Source organism: Somniosus microcephalus, chromosome 8 (assembly GCF_052327205.1).
Source record: "Somniosus microcephalus isolate GS21.2 chromosome 8, FLI_Smic_1.0, whole genome shotgun sequence".
Taxonomy (NCBI): Eukaryota; Metazoa; Chordata; class Chondrichthyes; order Squaliformes; family Somniosidae; genus Somniosus; species Somniosus microcephalus.
Genome location: NC_140994.1, coordinates 32,868,567 through 32,885,799, shown reverse-complemented (window position 1 = coordinate 32,885,799; position 17,233 = coordinate 32,868,567). Strand labels below are relative to the sequence as shown.

Sequence of the window (17,233 nt, the reverse complement as noted above, 5' to 3'; positions counted from 1 at the left end):
GAAAATGTTTGTCTTCCCAAGGAAGTCCACATCGGGGACATCGCTACCGCCATGGCTGACGTCCCCAGGGCCGGTCCTACTGAGAAGACACGTGAGGACCCATAAAACGGACCCCCTGGTCGAGAGGGTCGACCTCCTCCACGCCAACCCCCAGTATGCTTACATCGCATACCCGGACGGGCGGGAGGACACAGTCTCCATAAGAGACCTTGCACCCTCGGGGGCCGCAGTAACCCACTACCCACTACCACCCCCCCCCCACGATCCGATATCCAGCCCCAGCAGACGGCAGGCCTGGGCCCCGCGACCCGCTCGACATCTACGAGGACGACACGCCTGTGCCACAGCCTACGCTGGACTCGACGCCGGAAACTTCACTACCCCTGCCGTCGCCACGCAGATCACAGCGGCAGACAAGACCTCCGGAGAGACTCCAATACACTAACTTTTAATACACTTCACCCCGCCGGACTCAATTTTAAACAAGGGGTGAATGTGGTAAACCACTGTTTGTATTCCTGTTTGTCCTGTTTGTATTCCACTGTGTACATGCCTGGACATGCCTCGGCTGACTCCTCCCACAGGTCCTAGTATAAAGGTGACTGCTCCCCAGCCCTTAGTATCATGGACCGGTCGACCACGCGAGGCAGACCTCCATTCTGTTGTTAATAAAAGCCTTTAGTTACTCTTCTAACTCTGTCTTTTATGAGTAATTGATAGCGCATCACCGCCCCATTCCCACTCAGACCTCACAATCCTTGGCCTCTTGCATTGTTCCATGGAAGCTCAGTGTAAGCTCGAGGAACAGCACCTCATCTTCCGATTAGGCACTTTACAGCCTTCCGGACTCAATATCGAGTTCAACAATTTCAGATCATAACCTCGGCCCCCATTACATTTTTACTTATATTTTTTATCCACACCTTTGTTTTGGCCCTCCCCCCCCACCTTTTTTTCTCTCCCACATGGCAGCTGTCTCCCATTCTGCCAGAACATTTCACACTTAATCTAGAGCCATCTTTTGTCTCCACTAGTCCCATCACCATCTCATCTTGTTTTGAATACCTCTTAATATCTCTTCACTTCTCTTTTGTTCTCTCCCAGCCTGGCCTTTTAATCTGTTTCATTTCCTGTGCTTTTTCAGTCTTGACAAAGGGTTTCGACCTGAAACGTTGACTCTATTTCTCTCTCCATAGATGTTGCCTGGCCTGCTGAGTTTTTCCAGCATTTTGTTATTTTGGATTTCCAGCATCTGCAGTATTTTGCTATCATACTGCACAAGCTGCTGTGGTCTGCTAAACCCTTTTAAACAGTTGGCCATACATTGGTGGAAAATAGAAGGACTGTTGTGAAACCTGATGCGCTATCAATTACTCAAAAGACTGAGGTTAAGCGAGTAACTAATAGGCTTTTATTAACAAGAGAATGAAGGTGTGCCTCGAGTGGTCGACCAGTCCAGAATACAGAGGGACTGTGGAGCAGTCACCTTTATACCTGGGCTCGTGGGAGGAGTCAGCCGAGGCATGTACAGACATGTACACAGTGGAATACAAACACCCACACAGGCAGGTATAACAGTGGTTTACCACATTCACCCCTTGTTTAAAAATGAGTCCGGCGGGGTGAAGTGTATTAAAAGTTAGTGTATTGGAGTCTCGCCGGAGGTCTTGTCTGCCGCTGTGATCGACGTGGCGACGGCAGGGGTAGTGAAGCTTCCGGCGTCAGGTCCCGCGTAGGCTGGGGCACTGGTGTGCAGTCCTCGTGGGTGTCGAGCGGGTCGCGGGGCCCAGGCGTGCCGTCTGCTGGGGTTGGATATTGGATCGTGGGGGGGGGGGGTGGTAGTGGGTTACTGGGGCCCCCGAGGGTGCGAGGTCTCGTATGGAGACTGTGTCCTCCCGCCCGTCCGGATACACAATGTAAGCATACTGGGGGTTGGCGTGGAGGAGGTCGACCCTCTCGACCAGGGGGTCCGTTTTATGGGTCCTCACGTGTCTTCTCAGTAGGACCGGCCCTGGGGACGTCAGCCATGGCGGTAGCGATGTCCCCGATGTGGACTTCCTTGGGAAGACAAACATTTTCTCATGAGGGGTGGCGTTAGTGGCAGTGCAGAGCAGTGACCGAATAGAGTGGAGTGCATCGGGGAGCACATCCTGCCAGCGGGAGGTCGGAAGGCCCCTAGACTTTAAGGCTAGCAGGGCGGCCTTCCAAACTGTCGCATTCTCTCTTTCCACCTGTCCGTTCCCCCGGGGGTTGTAACTGGTGGTCCTGCTTGTGGCAATACCCCTAGCGAGCAGGTACTGGCGGAGTTCGTCGCTCATAAACGATGAGCCCCGGTCGCTATGGATATAGCTGGGGAAACCAAACAGGGTGAAGAGGTCGTTCAGACATTTAATGACCGTGGCACTGGTCATGTCCGGGCAGGGGATGGCGAACGGGAAACGGGAGTACTCATCAATAATGTTGAGGAAGTACACATTGCGGTCAGAGGAGGGGAGAGGCCCTTTAAAATCAACGCTCAGGCGCTCGAAGGGGCGAGTGGCTTTTATCAGGTGAGCCCTGTCTGGTCTATAAAAGTGCGGTTTGCACTCAGCGCAGACTTGGCAGTTCCTGGTCATGGTCCTGACCTCCTCAATGGAGTAAGGCAGGTTGCGGGCCTTGATGAAGTGGAAGAACCTGGTGACCCCCGGGTGGCAGAGGTCATTGTGGAGGGCCCGCAGTCTATCGATCTGCGCGCTGGCGCAGGTGCCACGCGATAGAGCATCCGGGGGTTCATTGAGCTTCCCGGGCCGGTACAAGATCTCGTAATTGTAGGTGGAAAGTTCGATTCTCCACCTCAAGATCTTGGTCGTTTTTGATTTTGCCCCTCTGCTTGTTGTTAAACATAAAAGCAACTGAACGCTGGTCAGTGAGCAGGGTAAATCGTTTTCCGGCCAGGTAGTGCCTCCAGTGATGCACAGCCTCCACAATAGCCTGGGCCTCCTTCTCAACAGTGGAGTGTCTGGTCTCCGGGCCCTGGAGGGTTCGTGAAAAGGAGGCCACGGGTCTCCCCGCCTGATTAAGGGTAGCGGCCAGGGCAAAGTCGGACGCGTCGCTTTCCACCTGGAAGGGGATGGATTCGTCCACTGCGTGCATGGTGGCTTTGGCAATGTCTTCCTTGATACGGTGGAAGGCTAAGCGGGCCTCTGCCGTCAAGGGAAAAGAGGTGGACTTGATCAGCGGACGGGCCTTGTCCGCATAGTAGGGGACCCACTGGGCGTAATAGGAGAAAAACCCTAGGCACCTCTTCAGGGCCTTGAGGCAGTGGGGCAGTGGGAGTTCCATAAGGGGACGCATCCGGTCGGGGTCGGGACCGATGACTCGGTGTTCCACAACACAGCCAAGGATGGCGAGGCGGGTTGTGCGGAATATGCACTTCTCCTTGTTATACGTCAGGTTCAGGAGTTGGGCGGTGCAGAGGAATTTCTCGAGGTTTGCGTCATGGTCCTGCAAGTCATGGCCGCAGATGGTCACATTGTCCAGATATGGGAAAGTGGCCTGCAACGCATTTTGATCGACCATCCGGTCCATCTCCCTTTGGAAGACGGAGACCCCGTTGGTGACGCCAAAGGGAACCCTAAGGAAGTGACAGAGGCGGCCGTTTGCCTCAAAGGCAGTATACTGGCGGTCCTCAGGGAGGATAGGGAACTGGTGGTACGCTGATTTCAGGTCAATGGTCGAGAAGACACGGTACTGCGCGATCTGGTTGACCATATCAGCTATGCGGGGGAGTGGGTAAGCGTCCAGCAGGGTGTAGCGATTTATTGTCTGGCTGTAGTTGATGACCAGGCGCTGCTTCTCGCCGGTCTTAACGACCACAACCTGGGCTCGCCAGGGGCTGGTGCTGCCCTCAATAATCCCCTCCTTCAGGAGCCACTCCACTTCGGTTTTAATGAAAACCCTGTCCCCGGCACTGTATCGCCTGCTCTTTGTGGCGATGGGCTTATAGTCGGGGGTGAGGTTAGCAAACAGTGGGGGAGGGGGGTGACTCTGAGTGTGGAGAGGTTGCACCTGGTGCGCGGCGGGCAGTTTGGAAGCTGCTGGCTGCGGACTGTGACTGGGGGGAGGGGTCCACCGTACGCCATCGTAACACTTTTAAGGTGGCACTGAAAATCTAACCCCAGTAGAACGGCAGCGCAGAGGTGGGGCAGGACCAGAAGTTTAAAATTATCGTACACAGTCCCGTCTACTAAGAGTGTCACCACGCAGTAGCCGCCAATGTCCGCCGACTGGGAATCGGAGGCCATAGAAATCCGCTGGTGCACAGGCAGGACTGGGAGAGAGCAACGCCGCACCGTGTCAGGGTGGATGAAGCTCTCCGTGCTCCCAGAGTCAAAAAGGCAGGTTGTTTCGTGACCATTTACCTTAATGTCCATTGTGGACCGGGCCAGTTGGTGCGGTCTCGCTTGGTCCAGCGTAATGGAGGCCAGCGTAGGGGTCGGTGTGTCGCTGCGGGTATCAGATGAGGCGGTGTTGGGGGCCTGCTGCGTCCCGGCTGGCGTCCAAGATGGCGGCGTCCATGAGCCCCATGTGGCTGGAGGCGTCCAAAATGGCTGCTGTTCCGGTGGTTCGCACATGGCTGGGGAGGCCCAAGATGGCGGCCCACACACGGCGCTGCTGGGGTTCGGGGTGGCTTTGGCCCTGCAGACGCTGGCGTAGTGTCCCTTCTTCCCGCAGCCCGAGCAGATCGCATTTTTCGCCGGGCAGCGCGCTCTGGGGTGTTTGGCCTGGCCACAGAAGTAGCATTTCTGGCCTTGGGACACTGCTGCGGTAGTTGGGCCGTTGCTGGGATGTGGCTGGGGTGGCACGGCGCTATGAGACGGTCCTACCGTGTCCCAGGCTGTCGTTCCCCGCGGCGTCCACGGTGCAGAGGAGTAGGCATCCATGCCCCGGTAGGCTGCGTCCAATGATAGTGCGAGTTCAGAGGCCTTGTTGAGGTCGAGGTCACTCTGCTCCAACAGTCGCTGTCGGGTGTAATTGGACCTGTGGCCCGCTACAAAAGCGTCCCGGATAAGTTCCTCTGTGTACACGGCGGCCTTTACATCCTTACAACCACAGGCCCGGCCAAGCACAGACAGTGCCTGAAGGTATTCCTCGGTCGATTCCCCAGGTTGTTGTTTACGACTCCCCAGGAGGTGCCTGGCGTACACCTCGTTCACTGGGCGCGTGTACTGGTCCTTGAGGAGCTTGAGAGCAGCCGTGTAGGAGGTCGCGTCCTGGATGACCGAATACGCTCGGTGGTTCACTTTGGAGGTCAGGACATCCAGTTTGAACTCATCCGATTTGACCGTTGCAGCGGAGGCGATCAGGAATCTTTCAAAGCACCTAAGCCAGTGAGCAAACATGGTGGATGCGTCCGCCTCCCGATGGTCTAAGTCCAGGCATGCTGGTGTGAGGATCTTCTCCATTATAAAAAAATCTTGTTAATAAAATTGATGCGCTATCAATTACTCAAAAGACTGAGGTTAAGCGAGTAACTAACAGGCTTTTATTAACAAGAGAATGAAGGTGTGCCTCGAGTGGTCGACCAGTCCAGAATACAGAGGGACTGTGGAGCAGTCACCTTTATACCTGGACTCGTGGGAGGAGTCAGCCGAGGCATGTACAGACATGTACACAGTGGAATACAAACACCCACACAGGCAGGTATAACAGTGGTTTACCACAAAACCCTTGGGGAAGGCAGGTCCATGTGTACTGCTGACCCTTGAAAGTGAATGCGAACTTATACTGGTCCTCCCTTTTGAGAGGGATAGACCAGAATCCATTCGAAATGTCCAGCACCGTGAATGTTTTCGCGGATGCTGGGATACTCCCGATCAGGTCGGCTACGGCTGCGACGGTGGGGACACAGGCTGGGATGTTCTTGTTAAGAACCCGATAGTCCACAGTGGCTCTCCACAAATTGTCTGGTTTCCTAACCGGCCAAATCGGAGAGTTCACATGTGTCGCTATGGGTCTCAACAAACCCTGCTCAACCAGTGATCCCAATGCCGTCTCTAAATCCACCTCTGCCTCTCTGGGGAAGTTGTACTGTTTCTGTGGTCGGGCCATGGGGTCTCCTTCTATTCTGACCTCCACCCCTATTACCCTCCCACAGTCGTGCTTGTGTGTAGCGAATGCCACAAGGTTGGCTCGCACATCCGCTATGTACTCCGCCGGGGTAGAAGTGACCAAAAGTTCAAGGTCATAACTACCCTTGGGCTTCATCATACACACAGTTCCCTTGCGTTGCTTCCCTGGTATAACTACCACCTCCTTCTCCTTTCCCGTGCATACTGCCCCCCAAAGACAGTGATTCCGGAAATCCACCAATATCTTGTGGGCCAGTATGAAGTCTGCCCCCAAAATGCCTATTCCCTCCTGCTCCCACCGCATCAGGACACATTTCCACTCCGTATGGAGTGTACCCAGATCGATGGCTAGCGGGATGGAGAAAGACCCAGCCTGTTCGTTCCCGGTGAACCCTGCTAAGTTATGTGGGACCCCGCTCGATAGAGGTGATGTGGTTGGGTTATCCGCATAAACAATGGTGCTTGAAGCTCCAATGTCCAGCAGATAGGTCCTTTGCACCTTCTCCACCCCATTTTCCACACACGGTCTCTTCCAAGCATCATAACTTAGTGGGCACAGGTAAACGGGCTGAGAAGCCCCTAGTCATGGGTCGGGATTGTTCGGGGCGGATGGGAGTACGCTGCCCGCTGCCGCGTCCACCCTACCCTGCCCTGCTGGAAAGGCTGCGCGGAGAGCAGCCACTAATACTGCGAACAGATCAGTGCTGCTTCCTGCCACAGCTGCGGCTTTCTGCACTGGCGCTGGAGGATCCCCTTTCCCGCTCCTTTTATCAGAGACTGGGCAGTCTTTCCTCCAGTGCTCTTTACTCCCGCACCTATAACAACCTTGCTTCTTCTCTGAGCTACCCCCTTCCTGGTGCCACTCTCTTTTAACGTTGCCTCCACTAGGCTTTAACTCATGTACTCTGCCCTTTGGTTTGTCATCCTCACCCCTACCATTCTTAAAAGAGAGTTAACTGCCGGATCACACACTCTTCTGTGGTCTGGGGATCCCTGGAATCGAACCACCCCTCTGCTTTGGCCTTGATCCTGGGCAGGCTGTTCACCACCAGGGTCCTCAGCCAATGAGCCCCAGGCTTCCCCTGCAGCTGCGCCTGGTCGGGCAGCCCCGCACAGGCACTCCGGTAGACGGGCCAAAGCCTGTCTGCGAAAGCCTGCGGTGCCTCCCCAGCTGACTGCAGTGTCCTTTCCACTCGGGAGAAGGGACTTCCATCATTGAGGCCCATAGCCTCTAGGATGTCATCCTCTATCCACTCTAACATACCTTGCCCCCTCTTGCTACCCGCTGAGAGCGACTGGTACAACCTACTATCCAGGGAAAATAAAAGTAATTTGGCTGTCTCAGCTTCGTTACAATTATTGATCCCCCCCCCACCTGCTCCACATCTGTAAAATGGACAGATGGGTCCCCTGTGCTGGTCAGTTTGGTCAGGTTAGAGACCATTGCCTGCAGCTGGGGGGTCGTATACGAGACCACGAAGTCACTCTGCAGTGCTCCTTGCTCTTGACCGCTTATTGGCGCACCATATTTCTGCTGCCGGACAGGGCACATGGGTCCTGGTCCCGGCACTTCGGGCAGTGGTCGAGCGTCCTCCTCTGCCTTACAGTCCTCCTTATCTCCCTCCTGCTCTTCCTCATCTACCCGGGCCATTCCCGGAGCTACCAAGCTGACCATCCCTTTGGCCTTAGATAGAGCATCGGTCAAATTCGGATCTGCTCCTGGCAAGGACCATGATTACCCGTATCAAACCCTCCAGTGCTGGCGACTCTGTATGCCACCTGAATATCCTTCAACTGCTCTCCCAGCAACTTTACCTCACTCGACAAGCACGCCTTCTCCTCCCTAACCACCCTCTCGTTCCCCTTTGCCTCAGTTACCTGGCATTGCAGGAACTCCTTATGGTTACGGAAGGTTTCCTCCTGGCTTATTCTTCCCTGCTTCTCATCCATTAGCTCCGTGCATAACCTACTCCCTACTACAGCCCTTGCGTCTGACTGTGCCTCGGACTCCCTGAGCTCTGCCTCTAACTTAGCAACCTGCTTATCTAGCAGTTGCACTTGTCTTTGTAGACAGACGAGCCATATCACCTTTTCAATGCTGCGCCTATGCTCCTTGCCCTCTGTCCATTCTGCCGTTGCGTCCATCGGATGCTCAGCACGCAACAAGCCTAGTATCCACTTCTTTGTGACATTAACCTTCTTAAACACATATGAAGAAATCCTTTCCTCCATTTGGGATCTTTCGCCAGAAGCGCTGTCCATGACTGATTTACACTCCTTTAACCCAGGTTTTGCCGCCGGTCGCCAAGAGATGTAGGTGTTTTTTTACGCTCCTTTAACCCAGATCCTGTCGCTGGTCAGCAAGAGATGTAAGCGTTTTTTGATCCTAGCCTAATTGCTAGACGGACGGTTCGAATCGCCCCCGCCTTATGAAAGTTCTATACCCGGGGATTATTATTCAGAGTGTAAATGAAATAAGTCACGGATAGGAATGCTTCGGTGAAAAATCAAACTTGTATTTATTTGGTCTAACATACACTGGCTAAAACATGCACTATTAAACAAAATCACAATCCCTGTGGAGAATAAAATCCAGATTACAATCAACATACATACAGTATAAAACTGGGGACTATAACAAGCAGTAATTCCCTTGTTGCTGTGGTGGACTATAATTCCACCCCTACCAACGAATTATCCAGTCGCATAAACCCCTTCGCCTGGCTGAACCAAACGAAGCTTCCCCCTCGGAATAGCCCAAAACTTCACTTCTGAGAGACTATGCTTACCCCCACATGCGGTCGGTTTCCATCGCTCTGCTCGTCGGCTTCTCTGGTACTTCTTGTTAGTTCGATCTTGTAGGAGCAGGGAGCGAGAGAGAGAGAATGGTGGAAAAGAGTTTATCTTTATAGTGTTCTGCCTGCCCCTTTTCCCACCAATCTTTAAAATCCATTTGCTTCTGAGCACTCCGGTGCTTAATCAATGATGAGTCATCATCGGACCCATGCGTATTCCGTGATTGGATTAATGGCCCTAAGTCTGGGACATATCTTTGGTCTTTGTGTTGGGAAAAACTGGCTCTCTTTTGGCTGGGTGAGGCCAGTGGGTTCATTGTTCTGCTTCTCTTCTGAGATGGAGGTGAGAAGTGCTTTGCATATTAGAGTGGTTTTTCTAATCAAGTTCAATGGCCCCCTTTTTTCCAGGACTGTCGGGCAAACCCATACGTACTGGATGACTGACGGTCCTTTTGTCACAGCCAACTGGAGTTTTAACAAACCAGTCTTTCACGTATCTGCACAGGGTGATCCCATAACACGGAAAATACCCTCAGAAAAATCCCATAAAGTCCACAAAAATATTCTCGACTGAGTCCATTCTTCAGAGACTTTGTGATCTCTTCAACTTCTAGGCATCTACTGGGGCCTTCACTTGAATCAGCATTGACGCAGAGAACTGCTGTACTTCTTATGTGATAGATGCACTCTACCAGAAATATTATTGAATTCAGCGTGGACCATGACCAACAGTTGCAAAAGCAGCTGGGCTTTCACCAACTGGCTGCACCCCCATTACTATTTCTGTGCTTCCTTGCAATCCAGATTCATATCTGCATAGATACCACTTCTACTCCCACAACATTTACATTTGCTAGAAAGCAGCTTAAAATCACACACTGCAACACAGTGAGTACACATCATTCATTAATATTGAGGCAGTCCAATGTTATCAAATTGTTTCAAAGCAAATGTTGCATGGGCGGCTGGGACCCAAGAGACAAAGGGGGGCAATATTCATCTACCTATTGCCCATTCATGCTGAAAAATGGGCTGGTATGCAGACAGAAATGTTAACATAAACTTACCTACCGGCTACCGAGGCCCGTCCGACTTGAGTTTCGAGCGGGCCTCGAAATGGGCTGTCGGTGCTCCAGCCCGAAACAGGCTTATTAAAATATCTAAATTGGGGTCCTACGTCAGTTGTAGGACTCCAACACATCTCGCTCCAAATTGGGCCTCGGGCCTCATGTCCATGAAGCGCCAAGCGGGCATCCCGATTCAGCTTGCCGATTGGGACCTTCACAAAATCGTTCGGCTCAGACGCCAAGCCAGCCCACAGGTAAGTCTTGTGCGGGGTGGTGAGCGCAAGCACTCCTGCTCCTCCTGACTCCACATCAAGGTAAGTAAAAACTAAAAAAAACTTACCTGTTCTTTGGCGGCCTCCAGTGGTCCCTATAAGGACCGCTGATTAGGCTGTGATAGACCTAGAAAACAAAGAAGAGCACACGCTCCTTGGATCCTAAAACATGCATTCGGCCCGTGATTAGCATATTTAAGGGGCCTAATGACTTTTTTAGGCAGGTGCCCCGGGCACTCAGAAGCTGTCGGCTGCTAGATTGGCAGCTGATGCAATTCCAGGCGAGATTAGCGGCGGGAGAGGGCACCCAGAAACTGGTTCTCCCAGTGTGAATTCTGTGCCCAAAACATGGACACGCCAGGGACCAAATTTTCCACCATATTGCCATTCCTTCATCGTCGCTGGGTCAATATCCTGGAATTCTCTACCCAACACCATTGCAGGAGCACTATTGGCACAGGGACTGCAGCGGTTCAAGGAGAAGGCCGACCACTACCTTCTCAGGGTAACTAGGCATACATAATGAACGCAGCCTTTCCAGCATCACCTACACCCTGAAAACAAATGCTAAAATAAATTCTCCAATTTAGTAGACAATAACAATCTGCAAAACTATTGCGCGCAGTCCGAGGGCACAAACTTGTTGATAGTACCCGCTCCATAAAACAGAAGGTACCCTGAATTTGGTACGTACCAGCTAATGATCACATTCTGAAGAAGAGTGCCTTCAACTGTCTCCAAGTCAATGTAGGCCAATATCCTTTGCCCAAAGGAGGTCAGTGGCTTCACTGTGTTGCAGCTGCTTCTGATTCCATGGCAGACTCTGGTATTGGATGCCACTTTTTTCTGAGATGAGTAAATAGTATTGGCAGAGTCTGATCAGCCAGATTCATGTAATGCTCCATTAGCTTTCCTGTACTTCCAAGGCGTGCATAATGTAAATGTTATGAGACCCCTTTTTTTAAAAACGCTAGCTTTATTCTGACATCTTTACACGATTATATCTGCCTCGGTGCGGGGCTATATATGGCTCTTGCCTGTTTCCAGCTGGAGCCTAGGCTGCCCATTTCAAGGCCCCCACCAAAATGGTGGTGACCCGGACATCGGCAGGAATGGGGAGATAACTGTCGTACTGCCATTTTCACCTTGCTACTGCCCTGATGGGGGAGTGACAATCGGGCTCCAGGTTTGTGCATTACTCCTTTTCTGAGCATTGGAACTATATTTACCATGCTCCAGTCGTCCAATATTTATGGACCTCTGGAAAAATATCAACCAAAGCATTACTAATTTCTGCTTTTAATTTCTTGAAGATTCCAGGATGTATTCCATTCCATCCAGGGGTTTTGTGGAAAGTTAATCCTTCCAGTCTCTGTGTAACACATTCTTTACTAACTTCTATATATGCCATGGCACACTGACTCCCATTCACTCTGACTGGAATTTGCCTACAGTCCTCATTTGTGAAAATTGATGTGAAAAATCCATTCAATATGTTTCCCATATCCTAATCATCTGTAATAGTTTTACCCAATTTATCTTTTAATGGACCCATCTGTTCTTTGACCTTCCTTCTACTACTAACATATTCATAAAACATTTTTGAGTGCCTCTGGCTGCTCTCTGTGATTTGCCTTTCTCTTTTGCTTACGTTTTCTAATACTTTCTTCTACAACCCTCAGGTGTCTTTTGTATGAATCCTACTCCTCCTATTTATTTGTTTCTTTGGGGCTTTCAAAATATATCTGCTTGATTTTTAGGTTCTACCTAACCTCTGTATTAAACCACTAGGTTTTGTATGCTTCTCTTTTCTTTTTTACCGCACCCTGTATAATAGTTTTAAATATGATCATGTTTCCTCCTGTTTGATATTTAGCATTGTTTTCCAATTAATTTTCTGTAAGGCTTTTTTCTTACCTCCCAAACCTGCACTTCCAACCTCTTGGAGCAGCACATAGTTGTTTGGTGGCCTTTTAGAACGCTACCAGATCTAATAATAGTGTGAGAAGTCACACAACACCAGGTTATAGTCCAACAGCTTTATTTGAAATCACAAGCTTTCGGAGCGCTGCTCCTTCGTCAGGTGAAGTGAAGCGATGCATATAGGCACAGCATTTATAGTCTCTGACTATATATGCTGTGCCTATATGCATCTCTTCACTTCAACTGACGAAGGAGCAGCGCTCCGAAAGCTTGTGATTTCAAATAAAGCTGTTGGACTATAACCTGGTGTTGTGTGACTTCTCACACTTGTCCACCCCAGTCCAACACCGGCATCTGCACATCATAATAATAGTGATCACTAAATCCCAGGTGCTTATCAACCTCCAGGTCACTAACCAGATTGCTAAACACCAAATTCAACACAACCTTTGCTCTAGTGGTCTGCCTCGCTTGCCCTGGGAGGAAGCCATCTCTGACTGCCTCAGTGAATTTTTCCATTTGTATTTTCACACCACTCTTCTGGATCTGCCCATTGAACCTCTGCTATTGAAGTTCCTGTACGATTAGTACAACTATGACCATTGAGACTTATTTCTAAAGGTTGGAAGTTATAGGCCCAACTCTGAAACAGGTTAAACCTGACAGTGTTGGGAGAGAAATTTAGCTGTGCAATAAACATCTTAAATAGTTTGGTTCTGGAGATTTTATACATACTTTTGATTTCATGGGCAGACTCTGGCCACTAAAGACAATACAACTCTTCTATTCACTGTCATTTTGTAGTGAACATGCTGCACTTTTTATGAATGCTTTTGGTTTTTTCTCACCTCAGTACTGCATGGTATGATAATAAGCGGTACAGATCAGAAGGTCCCAAGTTTGATAGGTCCCAAGTTTGCATTGAGCCAGCTGCTCTCAGCCAAAGCAGCAGTTGGGGTGCGACAGTTAGCCTCAGTACCCCCAGGCTTGGAAGGGGCGTAGAATTCAAGGTTCCCCCTCCTGATCATTGTCCGGTACCCCCTGCTGAAAGACGCGTGTTTATGGACAAGTGAGAACAACTGCAGGCATGGCAACGCCCTTCACGTTCCAACAGCTGCCAACCCTCACTCTCTAGGCTGACACAAGAAGAGTGGGCACTTGGGCAAGATACCAGATAGTTGCTGGTTCCTGTGGAACCATAGCCCAGCAAGAATCAGAGGTGTCCACAGCAGAGATGGGGAGAAAATGGAAAGAAACAAGAGAAACTGATTAACTCAGTACTGTTCATTTTGCCACAGGGCGATTCTGGAGGACCGCTGACTTGTTTGAAAGATGGAAGTTACCACATCTATGGAGTAGTGAGCTGGGGTGATCGTTGCGGGGTGAAGAATAAACCCGGTGTTTATGCCCGTGTCACTACATTCCTTAACTGGATTCAAGAAATAGTTAACTAGTTACTAATTTTTCAACATGGAAATTAAATTGAATATACTTAACTCTCAACTGCACGATTCTGTAGAAAGGACTTCTATAATTCTCAATTAAAAAATCTCCATTTACATAAGACAGAGGATGAGATGAAGGAAAGTATCACACTTTACTCCATGCTGATTTTGAAAGGCTGAAAAATGTTGCACATTTGTATTTTTAATAAACAGAGGCACATGAATGATCTTTTCATTTATTCTCCTAGTACTTAACCATACGGAATGTAATTTGATACTTATATTTATATTTCTCATCACAACACTCATAAACGATTTACTATAGGAGAATCTATAACAAGAGTACAAATTACTGTCCACAGTGTTATTGTACAAACACTTAGGGCTGGATTTTTCCAACCTCAGCGGGTCCGGGGCAGGCAATGTCGGTGGCGTGTGGGGACCTCGCATCTGTGTTGATCCGGGTCTCCATCAAGATATTCCACTGATGCAGCTTGTTAAGCCCCGCCCTGTGAGGTTCCCGGACAATTAATAGGAAGCGGGTCTGATGACGTCATTTGATGATGCGTCATCAGATAGTTTCCTTAACGGGGCCATTTCCAAATTGATTTTAACCGTTCTGCTGTCAGTGTTCTGCAGCACTGACAAGCACTGCACAAAGGTGCATGGCTGCACCCAGGCTCTCCCATGACTCCCTCCATGTTTATGGAGGGAGTCACAACATGCAGCGAGGTTCTCTTCCCTTCCAATGGGCGGAAGACACCTCCCCAGGACACCAACACGGCCTGGTTGCACATTGCACAGATGGACACAAGCAGGGATGTGTTAAGGAGGACCTGGTTGCAGTGGTGCAATCCTTTCAATGATCTCAGTAGATCACAAAACGTTACTGTAAAGCCACACTCAACCTCATCCTGCTGTGCCACTCATTACATCCCCATCACTCTGCCTTCCTTACCCTACTCCTGCACATCCTTACTCACACCAACTTACCTTGCACCTCCACCCATCCCTCTCTATCTACATTATCACTTCCCCATCTCACTAGCCACCCCTCACACTCACCCTCGTCCTACTGCAAGCATACCAACTAACACTCAAGGGTAGGCACTTGGGCGGTTTAGCCAATGTTCATGTGAAGTTTCTGGTAATGTGCTGTCAAACATTGAAATCTTTATTTTCAACACTTCTTGGACAGATTTGTGTGCACCTTTGAAAGTGTCTTAGTGCGTTGCAGTGAATGGTGAGAAATAACGGTACCCCCCGCAATGGCGATGATTGTGAAAGGAATGGCTTGGATGTTTTGGGATGCTTTATGGTGCTGGTGTGGGGTGGTGCCAACCTGGTGCATCATGTGGCAGCCAGGGTGAAGGATTTGTTATGAGCACACTAAGGGCTGAATTTTGCCGGTGCTCAGAGGGTGGGTAAAGTGAAGCTAATCTGGACATGGTGAGTCCATCGCTGGTGTCCCGGGCAGCAATATGCACGGGTGATGATGCCCTGTGTCCAGTGCAGCATCAGCTGATTGCGGAGAAGATTGGTGTGGATGTTGGTGCTGCTGGTTGTAATGATCAGTAACATGTCATTCTAGAATGGTACACTAGGTGGAGCTGTATGTTTAGTAAGGGGCTACCCAGAAGGCGGTAGTCAAGATGGATGCCTGTACACTAGTCCACATGGCTGAATAAATGACTAGTTCAAGCTAGCTGTTCATAATGAAAACGTCTATTTATTTATGAACATAACATGGTAGTAGGATTGATAATATCTGCTGAATATTGTGAAACGCGACATGGAGAATTTGAAGCCACCAGAGGGTTTGAAACTCATGGGGAATGTCGACTGCAATTGGCGGACTTTCAAACAACAATTCGAACTCTACATTGCTGCCATCAGGTTCGGTACGAAGCCAGGTACAAGGAAAATAGCGTTACTGCTCACGGTTGCAGGCCCGCAGGCAATAGAGGTATTTAATACGTTTGTATTTGATCAAGAGGAGGACAGAGAAAAAATGGACGATGTGCTAAAGAAGTTTGATACACATTGTTCTCCCAAAAAGAACGAGACCTATGAGAGGTACGTGTTCCGTTCACGGACACAGCAACAAAATGAGACTTTTGATAGCTTTGTGACCGATCTGAAACTGAAAGCACAAACATGTAATTTCTCTGAACTGAAATCATCCATAATTCGTGACCAGGTTGTGTTTGGTATTCATGATAAAAAGGTCAGGGAACGTTTGTTGAGAGAAACCGAACTAACATTGGAGGATGCTGTGAAAATATGCCATGCCAGTGAGCTAGCTCGGCAGCACGCAAAGACTTTCAGTGAAATTAATAATGATGCGACTGTAATGAGTGACTGTGCTGCTGTCGGTGCTGTGTCCTACGAGGGGAAGAAACGTGGGCAGAACAGAAATGCAAAGCAATCGGAGGATGGAACTTTTAATTGTAAACGCTGTGGTTACCAGCACCAGTCAAGACAATGCCCTGCGTTTGGGAAAATGTGCACAAAATGTAATGGAAAGAATCACTTTGCCAAACAATGCTTTTCAAAAGTAAAAACAAAGAAAGGGCAACAAGTCAATGTGATTGAGGACACTGATTTAAGTGAGACATTTTTTGTAGGAATGGTGTCATGTGACAATATTGAAAAGGATACAGAAAATGTGCAGCCCTCAGGAATGGACAATGCTGAACATAAAGTTAATGCAGTAAAAGAGGACAAATGGATAATGTCACTGCAGGTAAATGGAGCATTAGTTACATTGAAACTAGACACTGGGGCAAAAGCAAATTTAATCAGTATGAGTGACATTAAAAATAAGAAAGAAAAGCTCAAAATACAGAAAAAGTCAGTACTACTGAAGAACTATAATGGACAGAAAATAGATAGCTTAGGTGTATGCAGACTTAAAGTGACAGTCAAAGACAAAGTGCATCATCTCATGTTTTCTGGTGTGGCTGAAGGACTTGATTCACTATTAGGTGACAAAGCTTGTGAGGACTTAGAACTGCTCAAGAGAGTCTACCGTATAAACTGTGCCATAAGCAGACCAGATGACTCTGGATTCTGTAGTGAATAATTTCCAGGATGTGTTCAAAGGATTTGGAGTTCTACCATTCACTTACAAGATCCAGCTAAAGGAGGATGCTCAGCCAGTGGTACATGCTCCACGGAGAGTTCCAGCACCCCGCGTGACCGGCTCAAGAAAGAACTGGACAGAATGACCACACTAGGAGTCATCAGGAAAGTCGAAGAGCCAACAGACTGGGTTAACTCCATGGTATGTGTAAAGAAAAAGAACAATTATCTAAGAGTATGCATGGATCCAAAGGACTTAAATGCAAACATAAAATGTGAACACTACTAGATTCCCAAGCGAGAAGAAATCACCAGTGAAACGTCAGGTGCCAGATACTTCACAAAGCTCGATGCCTCACAAGGATTTTGGCAACTAAAACTGGATGAAGAGAGCACCAAATACCGTACCTTCAACACACCATTTGGCAGGTATTGTTTCCTCAGAATGCCTTTCGGGATAATATCTGCATCTGAAATCTTTCATAGAGCGATGGAACACATAATTGAAGGTCTGGAAGGAGTTCGGGTCTATGTTGA

At 49.3% G+C, this 17,233-nt stretch overlaps 2 protein-coding genes across 2 annotated transcripts in view; one reads left to right on the top strand and one right to left on the bottom strand.

Moving 5' to 3' along the window:
• LOC147113426 (factor VII-activating protease-like) overlaps positions 1-17,233 on the top strand; it is a 103,129-nt gene that overhangs the window by 77,032 nt on the left and 8,864 nt on the right. The window lies entirely within an intron of this gene.
• On the bottom strand, positions 660-12,279 carry LOC147113427 (uncharacterized). Its single transcript, XM_085994475.1, has 2 exons — positions 4,401-12,279; positions 660-2,058 (listed from the first exon to the last, which is right to left on the bottom strand). Exons 1-2 carry the CDS (start codon positions 5,442-5,444, stop codon positions 1,975-1,977), a joined length of 1,128 nt encoding a protein of 375 aa, XP_085850601.1. The 5' UTR covers positions 5,445-12,279; the 3' UTR covers positions 660-1,974.